The following is a 26,628-nucleotide window of genomic DNA, read 5'->3' as shown; positions in this document are numbered from 1 at the left end:
TGCATAATCCACAGCAAATCGAGGACTAACGGCAATATCCATTAGCTCGCTCTTTGCGGCCCAAATGCGACAGTGAAGCCAGGACAACTTTGTCGATCACTCTGCATATACATACATAGCAGATGAACTTTTTTTCATGACTGCTGCTCAAGCCAACGTCCAATCTCCAAAGTGACTCTGGACGGCTGGTCCAACATAACCAAGTGGCCCGCGTCCGGAATAGTCACAAAAGCTCGGAGCCGGTCGCCCAGCATTTCAGCCAGCTTTTCCATCTTCTCAAAAGGAATCCATTCATCCTCTTCTCCCCAAATGATCTTGACGTCGCAGCGCACGTGAGGATACAGGTTGCTGTCGAGTAGCTCGGCCGTGTGGCTGTCATCAGCCTGCTGAATCTGCCGGACAAAGTTCTTTTGTGGGCTATAGTCCAGATCGCCCAGATCCGAGGCAGCAGAGGTATTGGTGCTGCCCATTAGCCATGGCTGAGCGAGAGCATCCACCCATTCTGGGCCCAACCCTTGATCCTGGAAGCGTGCGCTCTTGATGATGGCGCGCAGACAGCCTGCAAACACCCCAGCTGGAAGCTCTTCAAATACGTGCGGATCCGACCGCACGAGGTTATATAGCTTGTCGCCCCAGGGGAGGACACAATTTGTGTCCAACAGGCACAAGCTACGATAGTCACACCCATGCAAAAGGTGAGCTCGCAAGGAAATTACCCCGGCGATATCGTGGGCTACGATGTGTGGTCTGCCATGCCCATCCTTGCCGTCCAAACCCAAGTGCTTGAGCAAAGCTGCGAGAGCATTGCCTTGGGCCCTGGCCGAAGTGTCCGGCTTGCGAGATTCTGAAGTGCTGCTAAAACTCTGCGACTGTCCATATCCGGGAAGATCGTACAGAGCTATGTTGAAGCGACCAGTAGCATACAATGCGCCAGCAACAGGCCGAAAGACAACCGAGCTCCAGGGTGTACCGTGTACAAAGACTACCCAAGTCTTTGACAGTGTGGGTTGAGGAGATTCGCCAACCCAAGTTTCGTACTTTATAGACCATCCATTATATGTAAAGATATCGGGCAACTCGCGATGATTTGGGCCTGCCATTTTAAAAAACTAGAGAGTCAATATTATCTGGACTAGAATTGCATATTTGTTTCGAAACGAAACACGGCGAAAATTATTGATGTCCGAACATCTTCGATGTCAATTTAGATATTTGGTACTTACCAGCGAGATTCATGAGCTGTCAAAGAGACCGCGGGGCAACTCATGATGACGGCGCCCTTTGCTTGACATCCATAGGCATCTCGCTGCCCTTACAGAACATATCGCGTGAGTGAGTATGACACCAACCTTGCAACGCCCTATTGTCATGAGGATTTAGGCCAAGGCGGCCGTCGCTGCATTATGTCGTCACTGGCATATTCCAGCCTTTCAATCTTCATAGAACAGTCGGATTGAGTACGGATTCTTATCCGCCCGGATGATGCGCAGCGGTTGATGATCACCCGCCCCTGACCTAAAATATCTAGGTGCTATATCGTCTTGCTGTCCGGTCAAAGCTCGAATGGATAGAGATATAAGCTTTATTGATGTTTATGCTTAGAGCACATCCGCAGTATCAATCGTTTTTCCGCAGGTGCCGACTCCAGGCCTGGGGCGCAATGTACCACCACCTGTTTTACGCATTGACAGGCGCCAACCATATTGCAGGAACTCACGTTAACTTTTAGTCGGGTACTTTTCGACGCGGCAGTTTACAATTGTTGATGAGAGGATTAAATATTAGTGATCAGGGGTATTCAAGGAGCAGTTGTATTCTATTGCGTCGTATTTCTTGTTTCTCGTGAGCAAAACATCTAGAATATATAAAGAGTCTTTGAACCCCCAGACCGCAGTCCCTATCAATCCGAATTAGAAAAGTTTATATCTCTCAAGGTACAGACAGCAAGCACGGTTATTAATAGTCGTCGGAATTTAAGCGACAGGGTCCCCATGCATGATGTAATATGGAGACGTAGGTTACAGGCAACCACCGAAAAGAGAAGAGCTGCGACGTGTAAATCCGCATCATGAAACTCCAAGCAACCTCCTAGTTAGTTGAGCATTGTTTTTTCACCAATTGATGTCGCTAATTGCACACAAAAGAAGGATTATAGTATCTTATTCATATGTGCTCATTGAACAATCATCAACCAGTTAGACTTGTATACCCGTTAAAAAGACACCAAACTGTAACGGCCAACCGTCGTGGCTTTGTCGCCGCAGCCGTGATTCCCTTTCCCACTTTAAGCTAAGAGGCTGAGCCGCTAAAAGGTAAGCTGAACTTACTCTCCTTCGTGGAAGGATTCTACTGGGGCCGAGAACCTCCAACTTCAACAACTTTTTTTTTCGTCTGGCCAGGAAGTTTCTTCTGATTTACTACTTCGCCAAATTGAAATGGATAGGCGATAAATCAATCTACTCCTATCTAATCCGCTGCATCCGCTGCATCCGAACCTCGAGATTTATGAGCTTCTTACGCTCTCCTACATCCGAATCTCGAACTTACTGAGCCATATTACCTTTGGCAAGCCTAGCTGAGAAAGGGAAAGGAAAGCAAGGGACGAAAAAAGAAGAAGGAAAGAAATGCCAGCAGACTACAAGTCCGCGGCGCGGAATCTCTCCATGCCGATATCCCCAGGCAGCGAGCCATCGACGCCGTCGCCAGGCTCAACATCCCCGAGCTCGTTTCCATCGTGGGCGCGGCGCGACCAGGCCCAACGACAAACATCATCACCGCATCAGCAGCAGCAGCAACAACAGTCCAGCAACTCGCGCGCCCGACGCCTCTCGCGGCCGTACTCGCGCAGCTCGCAGCAGACCGATGGCTCCTCCCACCTCCCGCTGGGGGCGCGGCTCCTGCGCACCTCGACGACGCTCATGAACCGCGGCATCCGGCTGGTGGAGCGGCTCTCGCCCCTGCAGCGCGTCCTGGCCGCCGTCGCGGGCCTGGTCATGCTCGTCCTCACGGTCCTGTTCCTCGTCTACTCGCACCGCATCTTTGGGGCCCTCAAGCCCGTGGCCGAGGGGTGGCGGGACCTCCGCGGCGGCTGGATCATTGTCTGGCTCATGACCTTTGCGACGGCCTTCCCGCCCGTCATTGGCTACAGCAGCACCATCACCGTGGCCGGCTTCGTCTTTGGCTTTCCCGGCGGCTGGCCCATTGTGGCCTCGGCGACCGTCGCCGGATCCGCCGTGGCCTTTTTGACCAGCCGCACCATCTTCTCCGGCTATGTGGATCGCCTCGTGGGTGCCGACCGCCGCTTCGTCGCCCTTGGCCAGGTACTCCGTCACGACGGGCTGCTCGTCCTTGCGGGTATTCGCTTCTGCCCTTTGCCCTATAGTCTGAGCAACGGCTTCCTAGCCACCATTCCCAACATCAACCCGCTCCGCTTCGCCGCAGCCACTGCCCTCGCCACGCCCAAGCTGCTCGTGCACGTCTTCATTGGCAGTCGCTTGGCGCAGCTCGCCGAGGACGACGACATGTCTACCGGCGACAAGGTCATCAACTATCTGAGCATGCTGGTCGGTGGCCTCCTGGGCATGGGCATTGGCTTGTTTGTCTACCGCAGGACCATGGCGCGGGCCGAGGAGCTCGCACGCGAGGAGGCGGGTGAAGATGGTCCCCTCGCTGGCGATGTAGACTATGAGGATCTGGAAGAGGGCGTTTTGCAGAACCACGGCGGTTCGCCACGCGGAGAGTCGGACGCGGCTGCGCTGATGGATGACGACGACATTTCCCTTTGGGAGACGGACGCCATGGACGATGGATATAGAGACGACGAACAAGACGACACGAACAATGGTATTCGAAAGTAATGTATCATACTGGGTCTTTACGCATGGGTAGACATATAGGCGGCGTTTATAGCTAGAGCTTACTGCGTGGCTTTTCATGGCAAATGATACACGAGAGACGCGAGATTTAATGATTCGACCACACTTCTTATGCTTCTTTATTCTTGCATGGCAGAATGGTTTGGGACTCGACGCTGAACTTCGGGTTGGTATACCTCTAATATAGCGGTCTCTCTTTCATCCGAGAAGAGAGGAAACATTTATTTCTTCGTCTCGTCCTCTTCGCCCGACGACTCCACTGCAGCTTCTGGAATGGCCCCGGCCTTTTCAATAGCGGCAATCTCTTCTTTTGAGGCCTCAACAATGGACGATCCACGATGCTCCCGGACCGGGAGATCCACGATAGTGTCGCCGGCTTTCCAAGTTCCCGACGTAGGGGATTGCAGCACGTTCCGGAGACTGTCCTCTTGCGGAGCCCCTGACGATTTCCAGGCACCCGAGGTTGGCGACTGCAGGGCTGCCGCACCCGCTGGTGCTTCTGCGCTCGGCGATGTCGAAACGGTCAAGGCATCCTCGCCCGTGCCGTCCTTGGCGGCAGCGGCAGCGGCGGCAGCCTCCTTCTCTCTAGCCTCCTTTGCCCCGTGGACCTTCGCTCTAAGACTTTCCAAACGGGCCTGCTTGGCCTTTTGCGCCTTTTGCTCGGCCTTCTGTGCTGCCTGCTCGGCGATACTCATGGTGGGCGCAGCGGGGGTCGCGGCGCCGGCTGCCTTGTTGGCTCCGGCCGTGTTGGCCGGGGCGCCGCCCGCCTTCTTCTCTGGCAGGGGCGGCGCAGCGGGTATGGCCTTGGGCGGACCCGACGACGTTGCTGCTGTTGCGACGCCGCCGGCCGGTGCCACCTTGCTAGGCGCTACCGAGTTGCCATAGACGGGCTTCTTCAGCTTGTTTGGGACTTGCTTGGCGCCCTTGGCCGGTATTGTGAATTCGTCGTAGTAAATCTTGACGTGTTGCTTGAGCTCGCCGTACTCGTTCCATTCCTCAATTTCAAAAAGGTCCTATGATTCGCCTTGTATTAGCCACGTTTCCTGTTTTTCTTCTTCTCAATAACCAGCGATTAGGGCAGGCTCTCCATCGTTGAGAGAGCACGATAACCAGATTTGGCATGGACAAGGGCAAGTGAGAGAAAGACCAACTTACACCCAGCACCATACCCATTTGCACTAGACCAGGCAACTTCCTCACCCGGCCGCTCTCATCCTTGCCGGCGCGTCGGCCCCATAGCATACGGGCCTTTTCATCAACGGCAATGTCGAGGGCCTTGAAGGGCACGCGGTTGGCCTTGAGAATGGTCTCGAGCCGCGACGTGGCCGTGACAATGTGCGAGGAGCCGGCCGTGAGGGACGTGTATATGTACAGGGCCGGGTCGGTCGAGTACGACTTTTTGGCCGGGGCTGCGGACTTTGCTGGTGCTGGTGCTGCCGGTGTTGCTTCTGCTGCTGCCGGTGCTGGTGCTGTGGTCTCGGTCTTGGCTGGGACTTCCGTCGTGGCTGCTGCTGGTGGCTCCGCCATGTTGCTGTCACTCTCTGTGATCTTTACTGTATATGATGTATAGGTATATTGATCGGCCCGTCTTTCCAGGCTGGGTGACTGGCTTGTTGGTGGACGGTACAAATTGCCAAAAACAAAAAGAAGATGTCAAACAAAGTAGCGAGACTAATCTTGGAGGAGAGAGAGGGGAATGAAGCGAGGCTGGAATACGGTCTGATCGATCGAACTGAGCCAAAAAGTGTCTCTTAGACAATCCAGCTACAGTTTCATGTGTCAGGGGTGGAGTGGAGGGGGTGGGATGGATTGATGGATGGGACCCGACAGTTCGGGGGGTGAAGCCAAGGAGCACTACATAAGGTAGTTCTAGGGCGGGCGAGTCCAAAGACGCTCCCCCAAAGCTCCAGCTTCTTTGCAAGATCCACCGCTCAATTTGGAGGGAAAGCTTGGGCTTGGACACAATGTCTTGTGGTGCTTAAACCAGCCGTGTTTTTTCACCTAGCAACATCAATCATGTCGAGCAAATCGCACAGATTTTGACCCAGACAGATTCCAGAGAGGATAACTAACTTATTTCCTTGCCATGACCAAGGTTGAGTGTCGTTGATGTACAAGAAGCAAATAGGGGTCCATTGAGGAGGGGTAATAAGTAATACCTACCTGTGTGATACCTACCCCGCTTGATGGACATGCAGCTGATGTTACTGACCACGAGACCACGAGACGTCAATGATAGTCAAGCAGGGATCTCGAGCTGTGGCTACTGCTTAAAATGTACACTACCTATCACTGAAATGTCAGAATGTGTACACTTGAAAATCACCACGTACCTTGTCTACCAATACTTCTTGTGACTGTGGGTTTGACATTTTAATAACGGTTACCAATCATTATTAGGTGTATCCGCGGTGGGCATTCATTAGATTTTCTAGAACGAAAAGGTGGAACCTCTGCATCTCAATTCCATCAAACTAATCAATGTGAGACGATCAAGCAAGTCATGTATTGGATACAAACAATAATGGTGGACGCTCATGTATACATCATATGATGCGTTTGTCTTTATCAAGTACCTGATTTTCCATGTTGGTACTGCTACCTCGATGCAAAGAATACAATACGCTTGTGTGCGGCCCGTAACATGACAATTTGGGACACGATACATTAACAAGTGTCACTTTTCGAGATACATGTATGTAAAATGGATGACCAAATAGGAGATAGATTCCTGATTTTACAGCCACTGACGGCTTGGGGCTATGATTGCCATCTCTGTGGTGGCTTTTGCTTTGTTCTTTTATGCAATAACTCCGTCTCAATGCACCGCTTTGCTGAGGTATCATCGCACCAATTGATTTGGTGACTACTGCTGATAAAACAGTATTAACAAGAAAAGGGCCAAACCCAAACGCCGTCCATGATGCTAAGAAAATGCCAGTATGCAAAAGTAGTGCTGTGAGCCTCGCTCAGGCTTCGCTGTTTTCTCTTCTTTCTTCTTTTCCAAAAATTACCGGGTTCCATCTATAATGACACTCCGGTCCAGAGATAATTTCCATCAATGTTGACCCAGTTGCCGTCTTCCATGGCCTTCTCCCAGCCCATCATCACGGCCGCAAGACGGCAGGCGGCTGAACTGACCGTGCACACGACGGTATCTGTTCCCTGCGCGAGTATAGCCAGGTCCAACATGTATGAGCGACCAATCAGGCTCCTCAGCCTCGTTGCCTCGGATGAAAGAACGACCGTGTTGGAGCCAGCATTGTTGCGCGTCGAACGGCCCAGGTTCCAGAACATACTGGCAAAGAAACCCCCCTCCCATCCAAATGTCTCCTCTTGAAATTTGTGCATAACATGAGGGTCTTGATTAGGTGGTGGAGGGTGGGCTATGCTAGCAAGTCTTATCCTTTCTTGTGCTCGGATTGAGCCTGAGAACTCTTCGGCATCGTATACTTCGGGGTTATCTGAGGCGAGAACAATCTGCGAATACTGTTTGGCCACAGTGTCTTCGGCACCATCGGGCATGCTGCCATTGTGGGCGTCTTCAAGGATCTGCTGTATGGCTTCGGTGTACCGATCAAATGGCATATAAGTCGCACTGTACTCGCTTTCAAAGGGATGTTGGTCGCCCTGTCGAATGTGGACCCCAATGAGGGAACCGTCATTGTTGTTGCCCGTGGGAACTATGGTCTTCTCCCTCAGATCCTTGATGCGTAGGTTGACAAAAGTCTGGTCCTCGTCGTTCAACCGAAACAATGCTTCATATCCGGCGCGAGCCAACTCATACGTGGGCTTCTCGCGCTTGATATCATTCCTCTCAAGCTGTTCATACTGATAGTCGAAGCTCTTGCCAAAAGTTTCACGAGCTGTTGCAACCGAGACGACAAGGTGACGGGCGTGGTGTGGGCAAGGGAGCATCTCGTGCCTTGGCGGCGGTTTACAATCGGGCACAGGTGGTGTCTGAAATATGCCCGTAAAGTCTCCGTAAGCCCATCTCGAGTCGTCAATGAAAAAGGCACGATCCTCCTTCTGGGCCAAGCCATATGCAATCCACAACATCATGAGCGTGGGCCCGAGGCCTGCCTCCGGAGATTCGAGCACAAAGGTCATCGACGTTTTGCATACCGGCTTTCCTGCCATCTCGAGCCCATCACTCCCCACAAAATGGCCGCCCTGGTTAACAGACGAGCTCTGCTGGGCCTCGGCGGTCACGACTGGGAGGAGCCCGCGGTCTTCGGCTTCGTAAACATCGACGAAATGGGGATCTTGGTAATAATAATCCAGCTGTGCCCGCTGAGACGGATGGGAGTCACCCTGTAGTTCTCTGACGTGTGCTGCCACCTCGTGGCATTTGGCACAAATCTCCGCGTACTCCTTTGTGGTTAGGGGAAAGTTGTATGTGTGGGGTATCGAAACGGTCCATTTCGACCGGCCACGTCGATCTGTGACAGCAATTGGCGTTGGAAATTCTGGTAGATCATACTGTCCAACCATTTCAAAATCTCCAGTCTTTTCCCATCCTCCCACCAGTGGCAGCTTGACATTTTTCCGGACCACCACCCTCGAGACATAGAGAAAAATCAAGATAGTAACGATCCATCCGAGACCCCGAAACACCCTACTTGGTCGCGGGGCATTGGAGGGCTTCCTTGGCCGGGTGACGAGGACGGGAAGCCCTGGTGATGGTGGAGGTGAGAAGAGTAGGTGATTGAAGTTGAAACTCGACGATGTTGCCGATAGAGGCAGCTTTTCGTTCGAAACCTGTGTATAAGAAGCTGCTCTGCGCAAGTTCAAGCGTGGTGGCGACACCATCATCTTGGTATGAGTGCCCGAAGGCACGTCTAAACGTGGTGGCATGTCGTCAAAACCAAGGACACCTTGTCGATGTGTTGTTTATATTATGTCAGTATTATTGGGTAAAGGACAATGCCCTTGTTTTTGCTTTTCGAAAGACAAGAACGGCAAGTGTTCAAGAGACTCCCCGTGTCGAGAGAAGAAAGAAAGGCGCCGCGGAAGGCTAGGGAGAGGGAATCCCTCTGAATCCTCAAGTTTCCATGCACCGCAGAGGTGGGGATTGATTAGGAGGCTGTATCGCCAAATCACTCCCTACACCTGACTGCCGATGGTAGGTCAAGTTCCGTGTGCGAGGCAACGCCGGGAGGTTACCGAAGCGCCGTGGAACACTTGCAACTCGACTGTATCAGCGTTGTCGTACAAGAGCCGCTGGAACTGCTTTTCGACGGCTTTCGAAGACACTATGTATGAATGGACCAGTGATGAGTCGCGGAAGTAGAAGGGAAGAGCAGACCCAATTCTCTAGTGCCTTCCCAAGTTGGGCCACGCTGCTTCGTTTCGAGAGATGACAGGCAGCACACTAGCTAGGATCTTCAGAGCCCGGGACCCATTCACGTGGGAAATGGTGGAGCACTAAGAGGCGGAGCTGGCGGATTTGGTCGCGGGCGACGATCACAACGCTGACGGTGCGCGGTATTTATTTTATGACGGGAGTGGAGCGCGAGTGCCACTGGTCAAAAGTCCTTGTGAACCGGCACACGCGAGATGCTGCCAAACCAACGGTACTTCGTACGTGGTAAGCAGATAGCACCAAGGCAAGAAGTACTATTCCTCTACCTGAATCTTGTAAGCTCAAGGGCCGCCACGTGAGTTCAACTATCAGGGTACACAGACTGGCACCAGTTTTAGGTTGCGACGGTTAAGGCGTTGGTAATTGTCCTAGACAATGAAACCGGCAGATATCTCAAATATCTATGGCTGCGAATCGAATTCTGTACTGCTTATACGCCTGCCTCCCTCCTGGTAGGAGAAGGCGGAAGAAAGAAGAAAAAAATATGGAGTAGACGGTACTGCTCGCGTGGTCTTGACTTTCGAGAACGGGCCAAGGAGAAGATTTGAAAAGTCGAGCGCCCGTTGCATGAGTCTCAAGTATATCCCGTAATTCGTGCAGATTTTGTCCTAGAAAGAAGCCGCAATCCAAAGAAAGTGCAAGACCAGACGATGCATTTGGAGCAGGGGAAAAAACTGCAGCGTTTTGTTCAGAAAAGAAGGTTCGTAGAAGGTTTTGTTCTACAGTCCGCGGAAAATGATGTCAGAGAAAGCAAGGGAGCCCATGAACAGCTTGAGTACCAGCAGCAGCAGAGACACAGCAGAGCAGATACTGATAGCAGAGGAGGCATAGTGTGGGGAGGGCAAAAATGAGGATAAACGGAATGCCCAGCTCAAGAAAGTGTGAGCGCTGAAGGGAATTGGTCAAAGCAAACCCAAGAGATCGACAAGAGACATATGCAAGAAGGGAAGAGCAAGTTGACGATCTGGAGATCGGCTTCTAAATGGCTAGGGCCCTGTCATGCGATTGTCAAAAAGAGGGATTGCAGGGAATTGGCCAGTTTCGAGCAACCTCGTTTGGGTATAGCGGCTTGAGCCTTTTACATGTGCTATGCCAAAAAAGAAAACGAGAAGAAAGTGACAAGAGGAGGGGACCAAAGACCGGGGAACTCGCTGGAGCCTCATTGGGAGACAAGACTCAATAAAACCGGGGTCCACGCAAGATGAAGAGATGCGGTTCTTGCCCCAAAGCCGCCGCCCAAAAGAATCCCAGACTTGCCAGATCCCCAAATGACTCGCAAGCTGGGCAGTTCTCAAAGCAGTCAAGGTCGAGACGGTTGAGGCGCGATGTAAATTGACGTTGCATTTAGGTGAGTATAGACTTACCAAGCGTGGCCTAGCTTCCCCGGCGCCTCGTATATTTGGAGTCGTTTTCTCGGTTTGAAGTTGCGCGGACAGCCTACCTAGTATGTTGGTTGGGTTCCAGGGCAAACAAAGCATTGGATGGGTGAATGGATGCATGTCGAGGATATTGTCATGGTCAAACAGAGAAAGAAAGCCTGGCTGACCGACTGGCTGTGGCTGACATATGGCTTGCCCTCTCCATCCCTCCGTGTCCCTCTCCTCTGTGTGTACAGAGTACGCATGTTTATCATTACCTGGCTGAGAGATGATGTATCACCGCCCCCGATTGCCAATCTTTCCCAGTCAAACACTCAGGTAGGTAGCCATGAAACTTTGGCGAGTAACTGCTCAGACAAGTATTAATCATTGATGAGTCGAGTTGTAAACTACTGGACGATGCACATTTAAGTTGACAGGGACGCGGCCTCATCATACTAATGTACCTAGCTATTTAGTCCTCGATCTTTACGAAGTACCTATCTAACCTGCGTTTTCACGGTTCTAGGACCCCTCGCCTAAGCTTTCCACCCAAAAGGAAAAAAAAAAAAAAAAAAAAATCAATGTGCGTCCGCTCCGATCTCATCCCACGAAGCGGGGAGCAAGAAAAGCCAATGTGTGACTGACGATCATTTCGGACACCCTGACACCCTGGTTCATTCTGAAACGAGGGCCCCAAGTCGGCTGCTCGTCGAAAAAGGGTTTCTTGCAAGCAAAATTCTTGGCCAAGACCCAATGACAGCCCGCAGACGGATGCCGAGCTGACCTCTTTCCACCCCCCTAACCACAAGCAGCAACCGAGAGGTGAGCAAGGTCAGCACTCAATAGGAGGACCCTTTTTTTTTTTTTTTTTTTTTCTTCCCCTTCCCTCTTCCTCGCCTCCACATTAGCCAGGCGCAAATTCCTTGTCTTCCGCACGCATCCGGTGAGGTGGCGTTGGCGTTGCGTTGCGTTGCCATCCTTTTTTTGCCTGCAACTTGCTTGCTGCTTGCTGTTCTCAGCTTACGCTACCCATGAAGCCATCACCCCCGGTAGTACGTATGCACACGAACAAATATCCACAATCGCAAAGACAAGAAGAGACCCCCCTCCCTGCAAGAGTTGGGTCCACCCGCAACGCAGAGGGAATCAAAATCTCCAGCGAATACGTCTAGCGTAGAGTATAATCATCAAAGTCAGCGGAACACCAGATCTCTCCCACAATCTTGGGGCGATACGTGAGTTTTGCTGTTTGTCTACATTGTGTCAAAGAGAAAACGGGTTTGACGGGTAGGTACAAAAGTAGAGTTTAAAACATGAAGAGATGTGGACCACCGAGCCGCAACCGTATCTTCGGTTGGTGCATTAGTGTAATGTATCCTCTGACCTCACGACTATGTAGCCTTGAGTGGCGGTACATGAAAAGACCGACAGGCGAAAAGCTGAAGACCAATCCGCCGAGTGGCCGAGTGAGTGGGCAAAAGGAGTATACCATCACCACTAGGTAATATGGTACTCAGGGCTGACCAGTACCTATCCAACCCATCCATACCCATCAATCATCCGTCATCCATCATCCATCATCCATGGACACTCGGCTGAACCGGACCATTTGGTAACCATTCACTGTCGTGACCATTCAGCCGGGATGTCTTCTCCCGCCCATGTGTCTTGGCCAAGCAACCAATCTTGATACCTACCTAGGTACAGGACCAAGGTCAACATCCCCTTGAGACCGGAAAAAGGGCGATTTACAGAGAGAGTGAGGAAAAGAACAAACAAAGCAATCTCTCTCTCTCTCTCCTCTCTCTTGTGCGCCGGTTGCTGCTGGGCTGATGACTGACTACTTGAACCTGGCTAATAAAGCAAGATAGAAAGCACCGACGCAAGCACATACGATAGAAGCTTATTTCTCCTCCCGCAGAGTTATTGTCACAGCTTGAGACTCTGGGGGAAGGGGGGAAAAAAAAGAGAGAGTTTGGGGCCGATCTACAAAAAGACGGACAGGTACGCCGCCTAAACCATTCAATCCAATCTCTACTACGAGCTACTGCCATGTACCTTACTCATGCTAGTGTAAGAGAAATTACCTTGGTACATGTCTCCGTTCGTATGAAATTGCTTGCTTTTCTATTCTTGCTCTCTCCTCGCAATGGCACGTTCAAACATCGATTTCTTGGTTTCTTTCTTGGCCGACTTGTTTCAAATCTACAACGAGGTATGTTATTCCAGATCCAAGTCTCAAATGCTTTCCCCTCCCAAAGGCCTCCTAGTTCGGTTGTGTTATGTGGGCAAAACAGTCAACGTCAAAAAAACGCGTAAGCCGGTATCATCAGTCTATTACGCACTGCCCACACGTATGCAATTTGTAACTACTGTACATCCAGCATAATAGGCTGTTTATTTGAGATTCAAATATTTTTTTTTCTTTTGGCTTGCAAAACACGGAACTATGTCGGCAGTGAGCTTCTTGCATATGTGGCTGCTCTTAGGTACGTGCAGCCTTCTTTTTATACATGTTGCGCACACCTAAACACCTTGTTCCGGCAGCAATCAAAAGTGCCCATTTATCATGCAGGAATCTGACATTCAAATTGTCCTGGACACCAAGGGACAGGTACAATTTGTGTGTTTCTGCCAAAAGACAAGTATATTCCCGTTTTGTGGTGCTAGTTGGTGAACGCAACACTGGAAGGGGGTATATGGAGTGTTAGGTTCGATTCCTAATGGCGCTAGTCACTGGGGTGTCCAAAAAGTTATTCTTTTCTGTGCTGGTTATGAGTATGCACGTGGACTTGGGTCATCGCTTCCCCTGGGCGAGCAACTTATTTGCACATGTCGTCGTTATGGGCAGGGAGGGTTACAGTTTTGCTATACATAGTACCACCTCTTACTTTCAAATTTCTCCCTAGCAGTAGAAGCAAACGAGGTTTGGGTCGTACATTCGCTCCAGCCACTGGGTATCTGCGGCTGTCCGGCCTGGGATTCATTGAGCGTAAGACTTGAGAGTTCTGGCTGAAAAGAATGTCATTCGAGTATCAATTGATCCCTTGTTTATGCATCACATTCCTGTAGGATTATGCCATACCACCACCACATCTTGAGGAGAGCGCGCCGTAAATCATACAGCTCGGGTAATAAAAGACGATCCTGTCAAGCCGTTGCCGCAAATCTCGCATGGAGGTGGAATATTATTAATTTTTCTCATTAAGGAGCTTCTAGCAAAGCATCTTTACAGCCGCTCGGTCTTCAAGGGTCTCTGAGTAGGTAATATACAAGATCGCTAATTCTTCCGGCTTCTCCATGGAAGCCCATCGCCACCTTCCCGGTCTATCAAATAATGTGTGATATCTTTCCCATTCAATCAATGACGAGGTCATTCCTGGCATAACCATTATATTTTTCTTCCCCTCTCAGGATTCAAAGCAATCGGTCCCGTCGTTGCGTCCCATCGTAATGGCATTCGCGTTCCACAACCCCCACGGCGTAGCAAACAATGAAAAGTATGGGGTATAGACAAGCGAAGAAAAAAGAAGAAAGTTTAAAAAAGAGGAAGAAAACAGTGCCACCCGAAACGCCGTTCCAGAGACTGCAGTTCTAACAAACAATGCACTCTTCCTTCCAATAATAAGCCGTGTAACTCCGGGAGGATAGTAGAGCACTACGCCTCAAGGGAAACCTCCCTGGATTCTTGAATCAAAGGGCTCTCTCTGAGTCCATCAATATCAGTAGGCGATTGCCCAAGGGTTCCCGGCTTTTGCGACTCGGAAGCCAGACGAACGCTGCCACGAGCACCTCTAACGACGTGGCCACTGTCAACCTTCTCCTGGAGCATTTCGTCAAGGATCCGCGACATTTCATCGTGATTCTTCTTGCCGTTACGTCCACGCACGGGCGATATGCTCTTGCCGCGCAAGTTCGGAGGGTCGGGTAACGCTTCGGCCGGAGGAGGGCTAGCTGCATGCTCGTAGAGCAAAGAAGACCTTGTCTCGCGAGCTTCAGCCTTTGAGCTATCTAGTCCCTCTGCGGCATCTCTTGAGCGCGCGGCACTACGAAGAGCTGCCAACATGCGGTCCTTGTCCTCGAGTCTGGCTCTCAGCTCGGCGATCTCGGCGTCCTTCTCCCTCATCGCCGTGGAAACACTGTGATCCTCTCCGACCATGATCGCCTTGCCTGAAGAAGCATGCCCAAAGGAAGCTCTTGACGAACTGGCTCTTCTTGCCTGCAATAACCGCTTTTCCAAAGTCGCGATGTATCGGTTTTTGTCAGCAAGATCAGCCTGCAGCGCCTGGTTTTGGGCCGAGAGAGAGGCTACACCATCACCATACTCGCCGAGACTATCATCCTCATCGGCCGTTGGTGGTTCTGTACCGCTGCTTGAGTATCTCTGCGTATTTGATCGCCGTCCAATCGTTGATGAGGATGAGGTCATGGAGAGAGTACGCTCTGTCTGTGATCGACCACTAATGGAAAAGGCAACCGATGTCCTGTTTGATGGCGCAAGAGAAATCTGTGAGTACCGATGGTGGACTCCCAATGAACTGTACGTGCCACTTGAATTCACTCCAGTGGACTTTGAGCTTAAAATGAGCTTGTTGAGATGGTCAATTCGCTCCTTGAGAGCAGTGCGAGCCAATTGCATTTCCAGCATCTGCTCTTCGTGTCGAGCGTCAGCCTCTTTTTCACGAGCTCTCTCCTCCTCCTCATCCTTGGCCTTTTCTTCTTTGCTCTTTCCTTCATCGTCGTCAGTCGAGGGAGAAGTGTTATTCTTTGCTTGTGTGTCGAGTTGACGTCGGAGTTCGACAATTTCCATGCGATACCGCTCCAGCAAGACTCTAGCGCCACCATCACCACCGGCGCCGAGAGCTTCTTCGGCTCGCTTGGCATGACTGACGATACTGTTCTTTGCTCGCGAGGCGAACTTAAGCGTGTTAAGTGTCTCGAGGGTGTGGCTGTTTGCCGAGGCAGAACTACCTGCAGCTCCGATTTGAATAGTACAGAGAATGCTGACAAGCGAGTTGCCAGAAAGCGCACCCTGCAACAAGCGCGTCAACTTGCTGTCTCTGTATGGCAAGTGGTGCTTCGCTTCCTTGTTGTCCTTGGCCTCGGATAGCTTCGATATAACAGTACCCAGCGTCAGCAAACTCTTGTTAATGTGAGATCCCTCCTGTCGGCGCTCCTTGGACTCTGCAGCCTTTTCGGATCCAGCCAAATCAATCAAGCTAAGTGTCGACACCCGCACGCCACCAGGAACCATGCCCGAACGCTTGCTGTCGCTCGAGTTTCCGGGCTGACGTTCTCGGCTTTCTACCACAATCTGCACGACGGCATGACTGCGGGAACTCCGAGAGTTGAACTGGGTACTTGCTGTTCGCCGTGCTTGATCGCCACGGGCAATGACTCTGAGCAGTTGAGTCGGGCTCTGGACGATCTCTTCCTTGAGCGGAGTCGCGTAGACGCCCCTCTTACTATCCTCACGCAGTTTGATTTCTTCTTGTGCCGCGCCACCTACACCGCCACCGGTAGGCATGCTAAGAAGATCGTGAATTTTCTCATTGTAGATTTCCAGATAGCTCACACGAAGCAGGAACTCTCGTGACGGTGTTTCCCGGATATAGGAGAAAATATCGGTAATTGCAAGGGGTATGACACCTGGAGAGGAGGCTGTGCCCTGCATGGAGAACGTCTTTCCTGTACCAGTCATACCATATGCGAAAACAGTACCATGGTATCCTTCCATAACCCTGCGGACAAGGCGCTTGGCAGTATGATCGTAGACTCTGCTGTTGTCATCATGGGTCGCAAAGACATTATCTGGTGCTCCTGTTAGTCTTTATGGCTCCCAATTATCCTAGTTGTTTCTGCTCACCGTAGAAATGGTCACCGCCATCCTTGCCTCTATATGATACGAGGGATCTTCTACCATCCACGAGCCATTCCCCTTCTACGCCACCATTTTCATGAGATCCTGCATTTGGACGCACTCTTACACTGACAACAACATTTCCTTTACCGTCTGGCTGCTTCGAGACTCGCTTTTCGCTGACAGCGCTACTCGCAGTGGCCTCAGCCTGTGGATCGTCAAAAGTTGTGGCAGATGTTGAATAAGAATCCTGGGCCGATGAGCTCCTACTTTGGGGTGGCGAAGCAACACTGATCAGACCGTCTGAATTTCTTACGCTCGCAGCGCTAAGGATTGCTTTGTCACCGCCGCCGTTCAACAGACTCGGCGTACCTTGCGACAATGCGCCTAGTTTGGGTGTCCCCGTCGGTGTTCGTGATTTGCGAATCGAGTTGGAGGCAGAGAGCGTACTACCGGGCCTCGGACTAGGGGGCAAACTGGCAATTCTGGAATCGCCCTTTGGCGGCTGAGGGAAGGAATTTATGCTGACCGACTTGCGTAGAGTTTTGCCGTGAGGGAGGGCGAGGCTCTTGGGCGTAGGTAAAGCGGTTGCAAGTCCGGGGCTTGTTGGAGGCAAGAGGGCACTGGAGGGTGCACGCAGGCCGCTTCTTGGTGTGGAGGGTGTTTTGGTTGGCGAAGCAAGACCCGAAGGTCCTTTCCGCGTTTTTGCAACGGGTAAGGCTGGTAGAGCAGAAGTTGGCGGACCCCCGGTGGAGGGGCGCGACGGCTTCGGAAGGCCCCCGGGAGCAGCCATCGTATTGTTCTAATTCCAAAGAACAAGGCGATATATTCTCGGCTGTCTGTTATATCTCCATGTAGGAGGAATGCGGGAAAAGAAAATGAAAGCAACAAGGACGATTTGTGGCTCAATGTGCTGGGCGTATGTCGTACCGGCAGTCTTCGGGGCTGCTGTGTTTGTACCACGAAAGGGACCGAACCTTAGACAATTACTGCCTTGCTTTAGAGTTGAGTGAGGACCAGGGCAATTGTCTGACAGTAAGCCATTCAAGGAAGGGGTGGCTATCAGCTAATTCGACTGGGTTCGTTTGGAGTTTTTGAGTTCGCTTGGCCAGGAAACTCCGAGTTTCGATTGCAGATGAAACTAGTACTGCATGAATCTTGTCGACATCCTTGGGGGTGTGGACTTTGAGGTTAGAAACATTCATGCGCTGGGGGTCAGCGAGGCCCACGACAGTAAACTTTGCTTGCTGGGGGGGATGAGTGTTTGGGCGCAGGCGGTCAGTTGAACTGTCTGCAGCACACCTGTCGTCGAGTCAAGAAATAGTTGCGTGGGGAACAGATGACGTTGGGTATCGATCGTTGGGAGTTTTGCTTCGTAGGGCTGCTGGCGGCTCTTGAAAGCGCAAGACGAGGCCCAATGAGTCGAAGAAGAATCAACAAGCGGCGGGCCGTGGGGTTTATTATGGCCAGTAGCGATTTCTTTCTTTTTAATGCGTTGCGCACGCGGCGCGTAGGAAAATAAGCTTTGGACTGCCGTGTTCGCCAAAAAGTGAGTGGATCGCCGTATCTGCTGTTCGACGGGAATGTTGCTTTTCCTTTTCGTAGTCGCGGGGTACGAGTCGGGGGAGGGAAAGATGGTGTAAAGAGAATGCGATTGATGGGTATAGTGCTGTTGGGGTGGTAGTGATCAAAGCCGAAACGGGTAATGCATCCACGACCTTGAGCGACTTGTTCCTGCGACCCGCAGACGCAAGTGAATGAATATCGAGATAATAAACGGGACGCGTTGAGCAGCAAGAAGGCTTCTCGTGTCCTTCGTTTTCAGTAAGCAAAGCCAATCGCGACAATTGTACAAAGACTCGGAAAAGAAGGTTCGAAGTTGCGGGCGAGTGTTTGGACAGTGAAGCGAGCAGTTCAAGTTTTGCGGGGAGTCTTGTTTTCCGCCTGGTGGTTCAGAGAGAATCGAGCGTCGAGCCCCAAAAATCCAATCAATGCACAACGATTGTCGCCCAATGACGAGTGGCGGCGAGTGAGTACAACGAGTGATGAGTCCAGTGCTGTATGTAGCTTCCTCTAGCCAAGTAAGCAGGTACTTGGGTGTAAGGTACTGTACGAGCTGTGTGCCGTGTGCAAGGAAATGGACACGAGTAGTAAGACCCCGAAAACGAGAGACAGTGTCTAGCTTACGACCGACCGGCGAAGAGAAAGAAAATAAGGATAATCTGGGACTGGAGAGGAAGAGAAACACACGGCATCAGCAAAAGTAGCAAAGGGAGAGTTGCGCGCCGACAAGAACGTACGACGAAAAGAGAGAAGAAGAAAAAATTCGAGAGAGATTCTTTCTTTCATTTGCTAGACGCCAATACACCACCTAATCAGTGACTTAGAGTCCATTCAAGTCCAGTCCAGTCCCGTTCCTCTCAATGATGTTGCATCAATTCGCATTCCCCTATCCCTGGACAGTGACCCCATCCACTAATCTATGCCGCTTCGGTGGAATCAATTTATTAGATAGAGCCCAGCACCCCAGCCAGCGGCGACCTGATCCCTGAGACTGGTGTGTGCGTCTCCGCAGGGCGACATGGGTGCCAGGTGCGGCCTGTCAAGTACAATCTCATCACACTGCACACTTTCAAAGCCACTTTTTACTACCCATACCACTTTTCCAATTGACTGCTAATAAGATACCTTGCCAACTACAACATTACATAGTACGCTGCCCGTTCGTCCCTGGTCCAGTTGCTGGCCATTGCGCGGCTTTTTCTTCCGATAGGCCACCCCCGGGACTGGATTTCAGATACATACCTGGACCTCGAGCGACTCTGGTGGGGGGATTGATTGCACTGGAATCTTTCAGGTACTAGGTACAGTGCACTTCCGAGCATACATATAAAATGTACTACTTTGTAGGTCAAGTACATAATAGTGTACTGCACATTAATTGCCGTTGCCCTGGAAGCGTGGATAGTCAAGTGGAACTCAGGACTGACTAAAAGTGATTAACTGAATGACTTCCAAAGTTCCTCTCTTTATGTTCTCCGTTTTAGCAATGTTGAACTTGTCTGTTACTCTTCTACTTTTTGCGGGTGTTGCTACACCATAACCGGAGACATATAATACGAGGACCGTGTGCCCTGTCACTCTTCGGCTTCATCGACGTGGGAGCTCGAAATCGGCCATGCAACATTACGCTGTGTGATGCGGGAAACATCCATGATTTGCTTGCTGCAAGAACCGGGGATATGCAGGGCAGCAATCACACTCAACGATCTGCAGGCCAGCATGTGATGAAATGAGAAAATCAGAAAAGTCCATATCAATTCAAGCAGTGCGGCGTGCGGGTTGCTTGTACTGCACCCTGTTACTGTTACTTGCCGTGATCTGGCTGGTCAGGGTTCAAACTTCTCTCTACAGTAAAGACGCAAAAGCCCATCCATCACGCAATGATCTGAATTGCTAGGTAGGCACGGTGCTATGCATGGGCCATCGTCCTTCTTTCTTGGCCTCCCTCTCACTCTCCAAGAAAGGGCAAAAACCTCTCCGTGGACCTGGCCCTGAAGCGAGTTTCGCTCCTCAGTTCCCCAATCAACCAGGTTAATAAAGTTGCCACTGGCTGATCGCCAGATGATCAAATGTGCTCAGTCAAGTCAGCATTTGCGAATCACGGCGGCGGCTCTGGGGGAACATATTGCAATTTCCCTAGCACGTCTATGGGGGCCTATCACTTCCGCATTCAGGTGGCGGTAGTGCATCCACTGCTTGGCGGCGTTGAACACTATTGTCTATTTGGATAAACCTATTCTTGACCCTGGAATTCTGCCAGAGACCTCATTGGGTACCGTGATTAAAACGGCTTGACGGGGAATCGACTCCTGCAAGACGGACGCGCGATGCAGTTGACAACCACTGTATCAAGCAGATTCTGCTAGGCTCTATTTAGCAAAGTGACAGACATCACTGAAGCACCCGTACTAGAGGCCCGGAGTCCTATTCCCATGACCCGATGCCGATTTTGAACTTCGTAGGCCGCGGCAGCGTCCAAGCCATCCAACACCGGCAGTGTGTTCATTCATAGCTGATCTCAGGGCCTGCGGAACCAAGATTTGCTCAGGCCAGGGACCAACCCATTGAGTTCCCGCCAGCCCGCTCAATTCCCAAAGCGCACGGCTATGCCGGGGACCTCAGCTTTTCTCTCGCGTCTTCTAAGTTCTCACTAAGAGGGAGTATAACCGGATCGACGACGAGGACATTAGGCTACCGAACAACGGATCTAGCCAGCAGGCTATATCTGATAAAGTACGAAACAAGACCATAGCGTTTCATATACTCCAGGCAAGGCAACAAGTCTTGATGGATGCATGCATACGAGCAACGCGATGCCCCGTCAATGAGTTCGGATTTGGAAACCAGCCGTTCCTCCTCAGATGACACTTTGTTAGGAAAAAGCTCACACTTCTTTCAAAAAAGTTTCTTCCTATCTGCCCAGTCATTCAATTGGTTGCATGGGGGGAAATGTGGTTTATTCACTGCTCGTAAGGGAGATGATCGGTTTCCCAACCCAAGCTCTTTGCTGGTCCACAATCCTCTAACTAAAGTTACCGACCTACATACTTTGGACACTCTATATATAACCTAATGTATAGTAAGCACATTATGTTCCGCATATGGTGGGCCGATCAAACTCCACGCTCGATCTTACGGAGCTTGAACGGGTACGAATCTCGTCAAGTCGCTTCGATATGCAACATTGCATACTTCATAGTTGTGCACCCCCGGATCATCAATTTCTGATTCACGACAGCTTCCGCTATTGCTCCCAACATGTCTGAGCAGCCGAGTTGCACCAGTTCAGAAATTATAGCATGCTAACAGAATTTCCCACAGTTCAACCCCCCCTTTTGGAGGAAACAATAGTGATACTGAAAAGCAAGCCAGTAGCTACTCCACGTGTAGTGAAACGGAATATGGCGGATCAGATGCATGGCTATCCTTGGTATCCATTCTCAGCTTGTGCTTTCAGTCGAATGTGCTTTCTTTTTATCGAGCCTCAATTCCCTGATTCTATTCTACTGTTGCAATCGAAGACGAGCATTGGAACTACCTAGGTAATATTTTCTTGAATTTTGCAAATGTCACGCGCTACGATCACTGTCTACTATTCGAACCAGTAGCCTCACATGATAACAAAGTTGAGCTCATGGTCTACCACGGCTCCAGCTGCCTGTTGTCCAGTCTATCTATTCAAACACGAGCCAGATCCATACCCCGCAAAAGCCAAGATGCCGGCAACCCGTGCGTTCGTTCCCGCGGCATAGATATCTGTCTTTGGTGGGTTTGGATCCGCAGACGATCAAACAAGGTGAATCATAGTGTAGAAATTGCCATATGTAAGAACACTTGACATGTGAGTAATTCATCTCAACAGATCCGAGAATAGGTTTTTGCATGACGGCCATAAAATTTGCTGCAAATGTAGGAGTAAACGCCTTATTTCTCCCATAGACAAGATTCTCATGATTCACATGGCAAGCCTGGCAGTATTTCTCCCGTGATGCTATCTATAGACATTACAGCTGCCGACCAGATATACTTGGGAGCCTCTTTCCGAAACACGGAAACTCTGGACCATCACAATGAAATATGACAGGTCCTTTTGATAAGCCCCAGGAATCCGGTAGCAATTGTTTGGCCAACGGCCTCTTATCATATTGGGTCGTGTTCATGCAATGAATCAGATGACACGGATGCCGCGACCGACACTACCCGTCTCAAAGATCTCGACGAGCCCCGAGCCGACTGCCTCCTGCAAAATCCATTCAAAGGCCAACCCGCGAAACTGTTTCCACTTGCGCGTTTGACCAGGGAGTATGCCGGCGAACTCGCCCCTCGACTTCTTTGCCATGTAGGCTGCTTCATCCTTTGCTACACCACCGTTCCATCTTTCCCGAAGGACGTCTTCCGGTGCCTCGCGGTAACGAGACTTGCTCAGCAACGAGACTAGATGTTCCAGCGCAGCTGCCACCAGCTTGAGAAAAGTGCCATTGCCGGGCACGGCTAGCTGCATCTCCGTGGTATTGGCCGGCAGCCGTGCTCCACCGCCACTGCCTCCGACCATGTGTACTGCCCCGACGCCGCCCACGGCGCCGAGTGATCCCGTAGCTTGTTTGGAAACGTTCTCAATGGAGACAAGGCTCGCCTTATCTTCAGGTCGCGAGTACAAATTCATCATGTGTGACAACGAGCTGGTATCAGTATGGTGAGCTGTGAGGAAGCCAGCTCTGAACAGTTCATTCACGGCCAACGAGGGCAATTCTGCTCGTTGTACTTTTCGAGCCATAGGATTCTCTTTCAAGTATGCTTTGAACAGCACCTGCGTCGTTTCCGAGAGATGCTGTGCATCGTCCAGCATCTTCTCAAGATCACTGCTGAGTATCAATGTCTCGCCAATTTCGCCTCGTTTGACGACCTCGATCTTCCGTATGAACCCAGCGCGCACGAGCTCAGCGACCTCACGTTCCACTGCGCTAGGCGAAGACAGTAGTATCTGAACGTGTGATACCGTCACTAACGGTGGCAGATGTTTTCGAAAATTCAGTGTATCTGCAATGCGTGTGCTATTCATGCCAGCACCTTTTGCGGGAATCGGGCTAAACATGTGCGCGCGCAAATACTGAATCGCCTGTGTGGTGTCACGCAGGTGGAGATCGGTCGCGAGCGCGTGGACAAGGCCTAGGTCGTCGAGTTTCTCATCGCCAAAATAGTCGTCGTCCTGACCTTGATGCGCACTATTGTTGTTGGCAGACTTCTTGCGTGGAGATGAAGAGGGCGCTCGCCTGGAGGGCGAGGATCCAGACTTTTCGCTGCCTTTCCTAACCCGGCCACCCAGGATTCGACTCAGACTCATCGTGATGATTGTTTTGAGCAAGCATGAGATTCTCAGACGATCAAGGGTTATAATGATGAGAGATGCAATGGAAGGGAATCAGTGCCGAGCATGGCTGGGAAATGATGACAAAGTGTTTGAGTGGCGATACTGTACGCCTACTCTGAAACCTGGATTTACGGGAAACACAACCCCAGCCCTCCTAAACATTCACTGCAATAAAATGGAATGGGTATGTAGATGATAAAGAGCGACACGTTGTGAGGGACTCCAAGCACTCACAAAAGTGTTCCTCGAGCCATTTGCAAATGGCTCATGAGACAGCTTCCCATGTAGGTACGCCCTTCTTGTCAAAAGTCAGCTCAGCCATGAGTGGCGACGTTTGTAGTGCTTGGCAGGCACATGTTGACTTGACAGTTTGTCAACCCAGTTTCTCGAACGTCGGCGTAGAAGATGCTGCCATGCCGATACCCGCTGCCCTACTCGATTAAGCTACTAGCCTAATGTAGCCCGTCCTGCCCGTACCCGCGAAACCCCCAGCACTTTTGGTTTCTCAGACCCTGAAAAATGACTGGGACAAAGCGGGAGTGCTGCTTTCGAGACACGCGACCAAGTAATCATGACCATACCTGACTGGGCACGACAGATGCAGCAAGACTTGACTGACGCTGAATATCGTTGACTGATCGTGCATCGTCTCGGTCATGCAGCGGCTGCTATGAATTTTTCTTTCTGAGAGCGATCTGTCGCCTACATTTCAGTGACAACATGAAATAAAGAGACCTTGACCTAGTAGATAAATGCCATGACGTCTGTCGCTGGATCAGCCCCATTCGCACCTATGGATAGAAATCTGTATTCATCTCCACCGCGTAACATATCTACAACTTGACATCACTGCTATTCTCCCTCCCAACGCCCAATATGCCACCGCGAGTTATCCTTATACGCCATGGCCAGGCACTACACAGTAAGTCAAACCCAACATCCACTTCACAAGTTAACTCAAAATGGCGCAAAGGTCTGACTGGGACACTCTAGATATTGATGATAAGTCTCCGGTCCTTGATTGATGATTGCGCACGTGCGCAAAGGGGGATTATCCAGATTTGTTGCTGACATGACCATACATGACTGGAACTTTGCAGACCCTGCCCTGACTTCAAAGGGAGAGGCACAGTGCAAGCAGCTCGCCCTCGATATCCAGAACAAGTATGCCTTTCCCAAGGAGGAGACCTTGATCGTCGTGAGCCCACTCCGGCGGACGCTTCAGTCATATCACCACGGCCTCGCATGGCTAGCCGAGGAAGGCGTACGAGTTGAGCTCCGTGCCGAGTGGCAGGTAGGTCGTTTTCAGCTTTCGCCCTACTAGAGGGAACCTGAAGAAACGAAGAAAAGAAGATGACTGACGCCAAGGGGCTCACCGTCTGGCTACTGTGCAGGAGACCACAGCCAACCCATGCGACATAGGGTCCGAGATCTCCGTCATCTCCAAGGAGTGGCCGCATCTCGACTTTTCGCAGCTGGACCCCGTGTACCCAGCCAAAACGGGGCTGTACGATGCCTCGCAGGAGTCCCTGCTGCGCCGGGCACGGGTTGCGAGGCAGTGGCTCTTCCACCGACCAGAAAAGTACATCATTGTCATGACGCACTCGGGCTTCATCCGTAGAGTCGTGCCAGACTGTGCAAAGTACGCCAACGCCGAGTACCGGACCTACGACTTTGCCACCGACGAGGACGAGAATGACGAGAGCAGGCCATTCCGGCTCATTGAGCTCGAGGCCGTCCACCAGTCTCTGTCGACGCAACAGCCATCGATTAAGTAGAGGGGCTTGCGTACAGGTAGGGATGGCCCAAGGCAATCAGTCACAAAGATGCTATCATGAAGTGCCATCCAAGCACCTAGAGATTCGAGGACCACGAAAGAGATGGCAGCTCAGCAGTCACAAGTATCTATATAACCCACGAACTTGGCGGCCGTGGCTTGCCATGAGCAGTACGTGGAAGCAGGTTTCATCTCGGACACAATGGATTTACAGATCGGTTACAACGTGCAGAGTCAAATCAACCAGTAGCAAGAACTTGATGAGTGTTTGTTTGTATGTAGCCGGTTAAAACCATGGGAAGCCGATACTTTGGAAAAACCATCGGATACCCTCAAACGTACGGCTTATGAATCTTGCACATAAAATATAAGAAGCTGTAGCGACGGAGAGACAATTCTACCAGCAAAGTATCGATATCGAATGTGCGTACGAATGTGAAGAAGAAAGGGAGAAAATTTCAGACCGCCAAAAATTCGGTGCGAGAAAGTCTAGACTGGGCCGCCCACGGACATCATTAGCGTCCACGCTAAGCTCGATTATTTTCTCCCCGTCCCTCTTCTTAGAACCTTGATGGGCAGATTGGACTAGAAGTGAAGCCCGGTTGGGGGCAAATGTCAAACTTGCAGTCAGTGGGACTTTACTCAAAAGACTCTAAAAACAACCAAATCCTAAAGTGTCGAATGAATGTCAAAGTTTGCAGAATATGTAAGGTATAACAAGTTCCGAGGCTTGACAAGTAAGGACACGATAATCTCGAGCCTGGCATCATCAGGATATTCGCTATAATTTCCTCGTGACCCTTCGTAGTTCCAACATAAGCAAGCAGGGTAGAATCATCTCAGCCTGGGACCATACCCGATGTGAGGAATAGCCAAGGTGACGTCAGTTCTTTCATGCCGAATATTGGTTTGCAGGAGGAATGCCTGGCTGCAACAAAGAACACATAGCTGCGCTCTGCGCGGTTCAGCGTAATCGCTTTGTTGTGATAATGGCATCTGTCTGGTGGTTTACTTGCATAGGAGCTAAGGAGCGAATGCCGATATGTACGTGAACACTTGATGGCGGCACGTAACCCTCCATGATATTTCAGTCTCGAGTTTTGGATGCCTCCCATGATGAGCACAAGACATCGGCTGCTGTGACGGAGCACTTATATATGGCTGATCTTGACCAAGGCCGCGAGGAGAAGGTGTATAGTCGGAGGAGGACTGCCGCATGTTAATAACGGATGTGCATCTCGCTACAAAGCGCAACGTAAGCTGGACATGGTCTCGTGATGGATTTATCTTTTCACAGGCCAAATGCTCTAACTACCTATGCTGAGGCTCGTTCGTTGCCTTAGTCACGCTGTAGCGTTGGTCGTGTCGTTGTGGCTACACGTGTATTTGAGGTGCATTGTCATTCGCCAGCAGCGGTTCGAGAGTTTCATCCCAACTTGGCGTAAACTTGGGGTTCAGC

General features: G+C 51.0%; 7 protein-coding genes across 7 annotated transcripts; 2 read left to right on the top strand and 5 right to left on the bottom strand.

Moving 5' to 3' along the window:
- Positions 1-134: 134 nt before the first annotated feature.
- Positions 135-1,100, bottom strand: PFICI_01423 (uncharacterized protein; the record flags this gene model as incomplete). The annotated part of the gene is made up of 1 exon (XM_007830004.1): positions 135-1,100. One exon carries the CDS (start codon positions 1,098-1,100, stop codon positions 135-137), a length of 966 nt encoding a protein of 321 aa, XP_007828195.1.
- Positions 1,101-2,624: 1,524 nt separating this feature from the next.
- PFICI_01422 (uncharacterized protein) lies at positions 2,625-3,857 on the top strand (the record flags this gene model as incomplete). Its single annotated transcript, XM_007830003.1, has 1 exon — positions 2,625-3,857. The coding sequence occupies one exon, from the start codon at positions 2,625-2,627 to the stop codon at positions 3,855-3,857; it is 1,233 nt and encodes a 410-aa protein (XP_007828194.1).
- A 239-nt stretch (positions 3,858-4,096) lies between these two features.
- Positions 4,097-5,402, bottom strand: PFICI_01421 (uncharacterized protein; the record flags this gene model as incomplete). The annotated part of the gene is made up of 2 exons (XM_007830002.1): positions 4,097-4,888; positions 5,031-5,402. The coding sequence occupies 2 exons, from the start codon at positions 5,400-5,402 to the stop codon at positions 4,097-4,099; spliced, it is 1,164 nt and encodes a 387-aa protein (XP_007828193.1).
- A 1,497-nt stretch (positions 5,403-6,899) lies between these two features.
- PFICI_01420 (uncharacterized protein) lies at positions 6,900-8,732 on the bottom strand (the record flags this gene model as incomplete). Its single annotated transcript, XM_007830001.1, has 1 exon — positions 6,900-8,732. The coding sequence occupies one exon, from the start codon at positions 8,730-8,732 to the stop codon at positions 6,900-6,902; it is 1,833 nt and encodes a 610-aa protein (XP_007828192.1).
- A 5,527-nt stretch (positions 8,733-14,259) lies between these two features.
- On the bottom strand, positions 14,260-17,254 carry PFICI_01419 (uncharacterized protein; the record flags this gene model as incomplete). Its single annotated transcript, XM_007830000.1, has 2 exons — positions 14,260-16,412; positions 16,468-17,254. 2 exons carry the CDS (start codon positions 17,252-17,254, stop codon positions 14,260-14,262), a joined length of 2,940 nt encoding a protein of 979 aa, XP_007828191.1.
- A 4,938-nt stretch (positions 17,255-22,192) lies between these two features.
- PFICI_01418 (uncharacterized protein) lies at positions 22,193-23,365 on the bottom strand (the record flags this gene model as incomplete). Its single annotated transcript, XM_007829999.1, has 1 exon — positions 22,193-23,365. One exon carries the CDS (start codon positions 23,363-23,365, stop codon positions 22,193-22,195), a length of 1,173 nt encoding a protein of 390 aa, XP_007828190.1.
- Positions 23,366-24,464: 1,099 nt separating this feature from the next.
- Positions 24,465-25,170, top strand: PFICI_01417 (uncharacterized protein; the record flags this gene model as incomplete). Its single annotated transcript, XM_007829998.1, has 2 exons — positions 24,465-24,686; positions 24,787-25,170. 2 exons carry the CDS (start codon positions 24,465-24,467, stop codon positions 25,168-25,170), a joined length of 606 nt encoding a protein of 201 aa, XP_007828189.1.
- Positions 25,171-26,628: the final 1,458 nt, after the last annotated feature.

This window comes from Pestalotiopsis fici (assembly GCF_000516985.1).
Source record: "Pestalotiopsis fici W106-1 unplaced genomic scaffold PFICI_Scf_1, whole genome shotgun sequence".
Taxonomy (NCBI): Eukaryota; Fungi; Ascomycota; class Sordariomycetes; order Amphisphaeriales; family Sporocadaceae; genus Pestalotiopsis; species Pestalotiopsis fici.
Note: the sequence above shows the minus strand (reverse complement) of the source record. Positions and strands in the feature narration are given on the sequence as shown.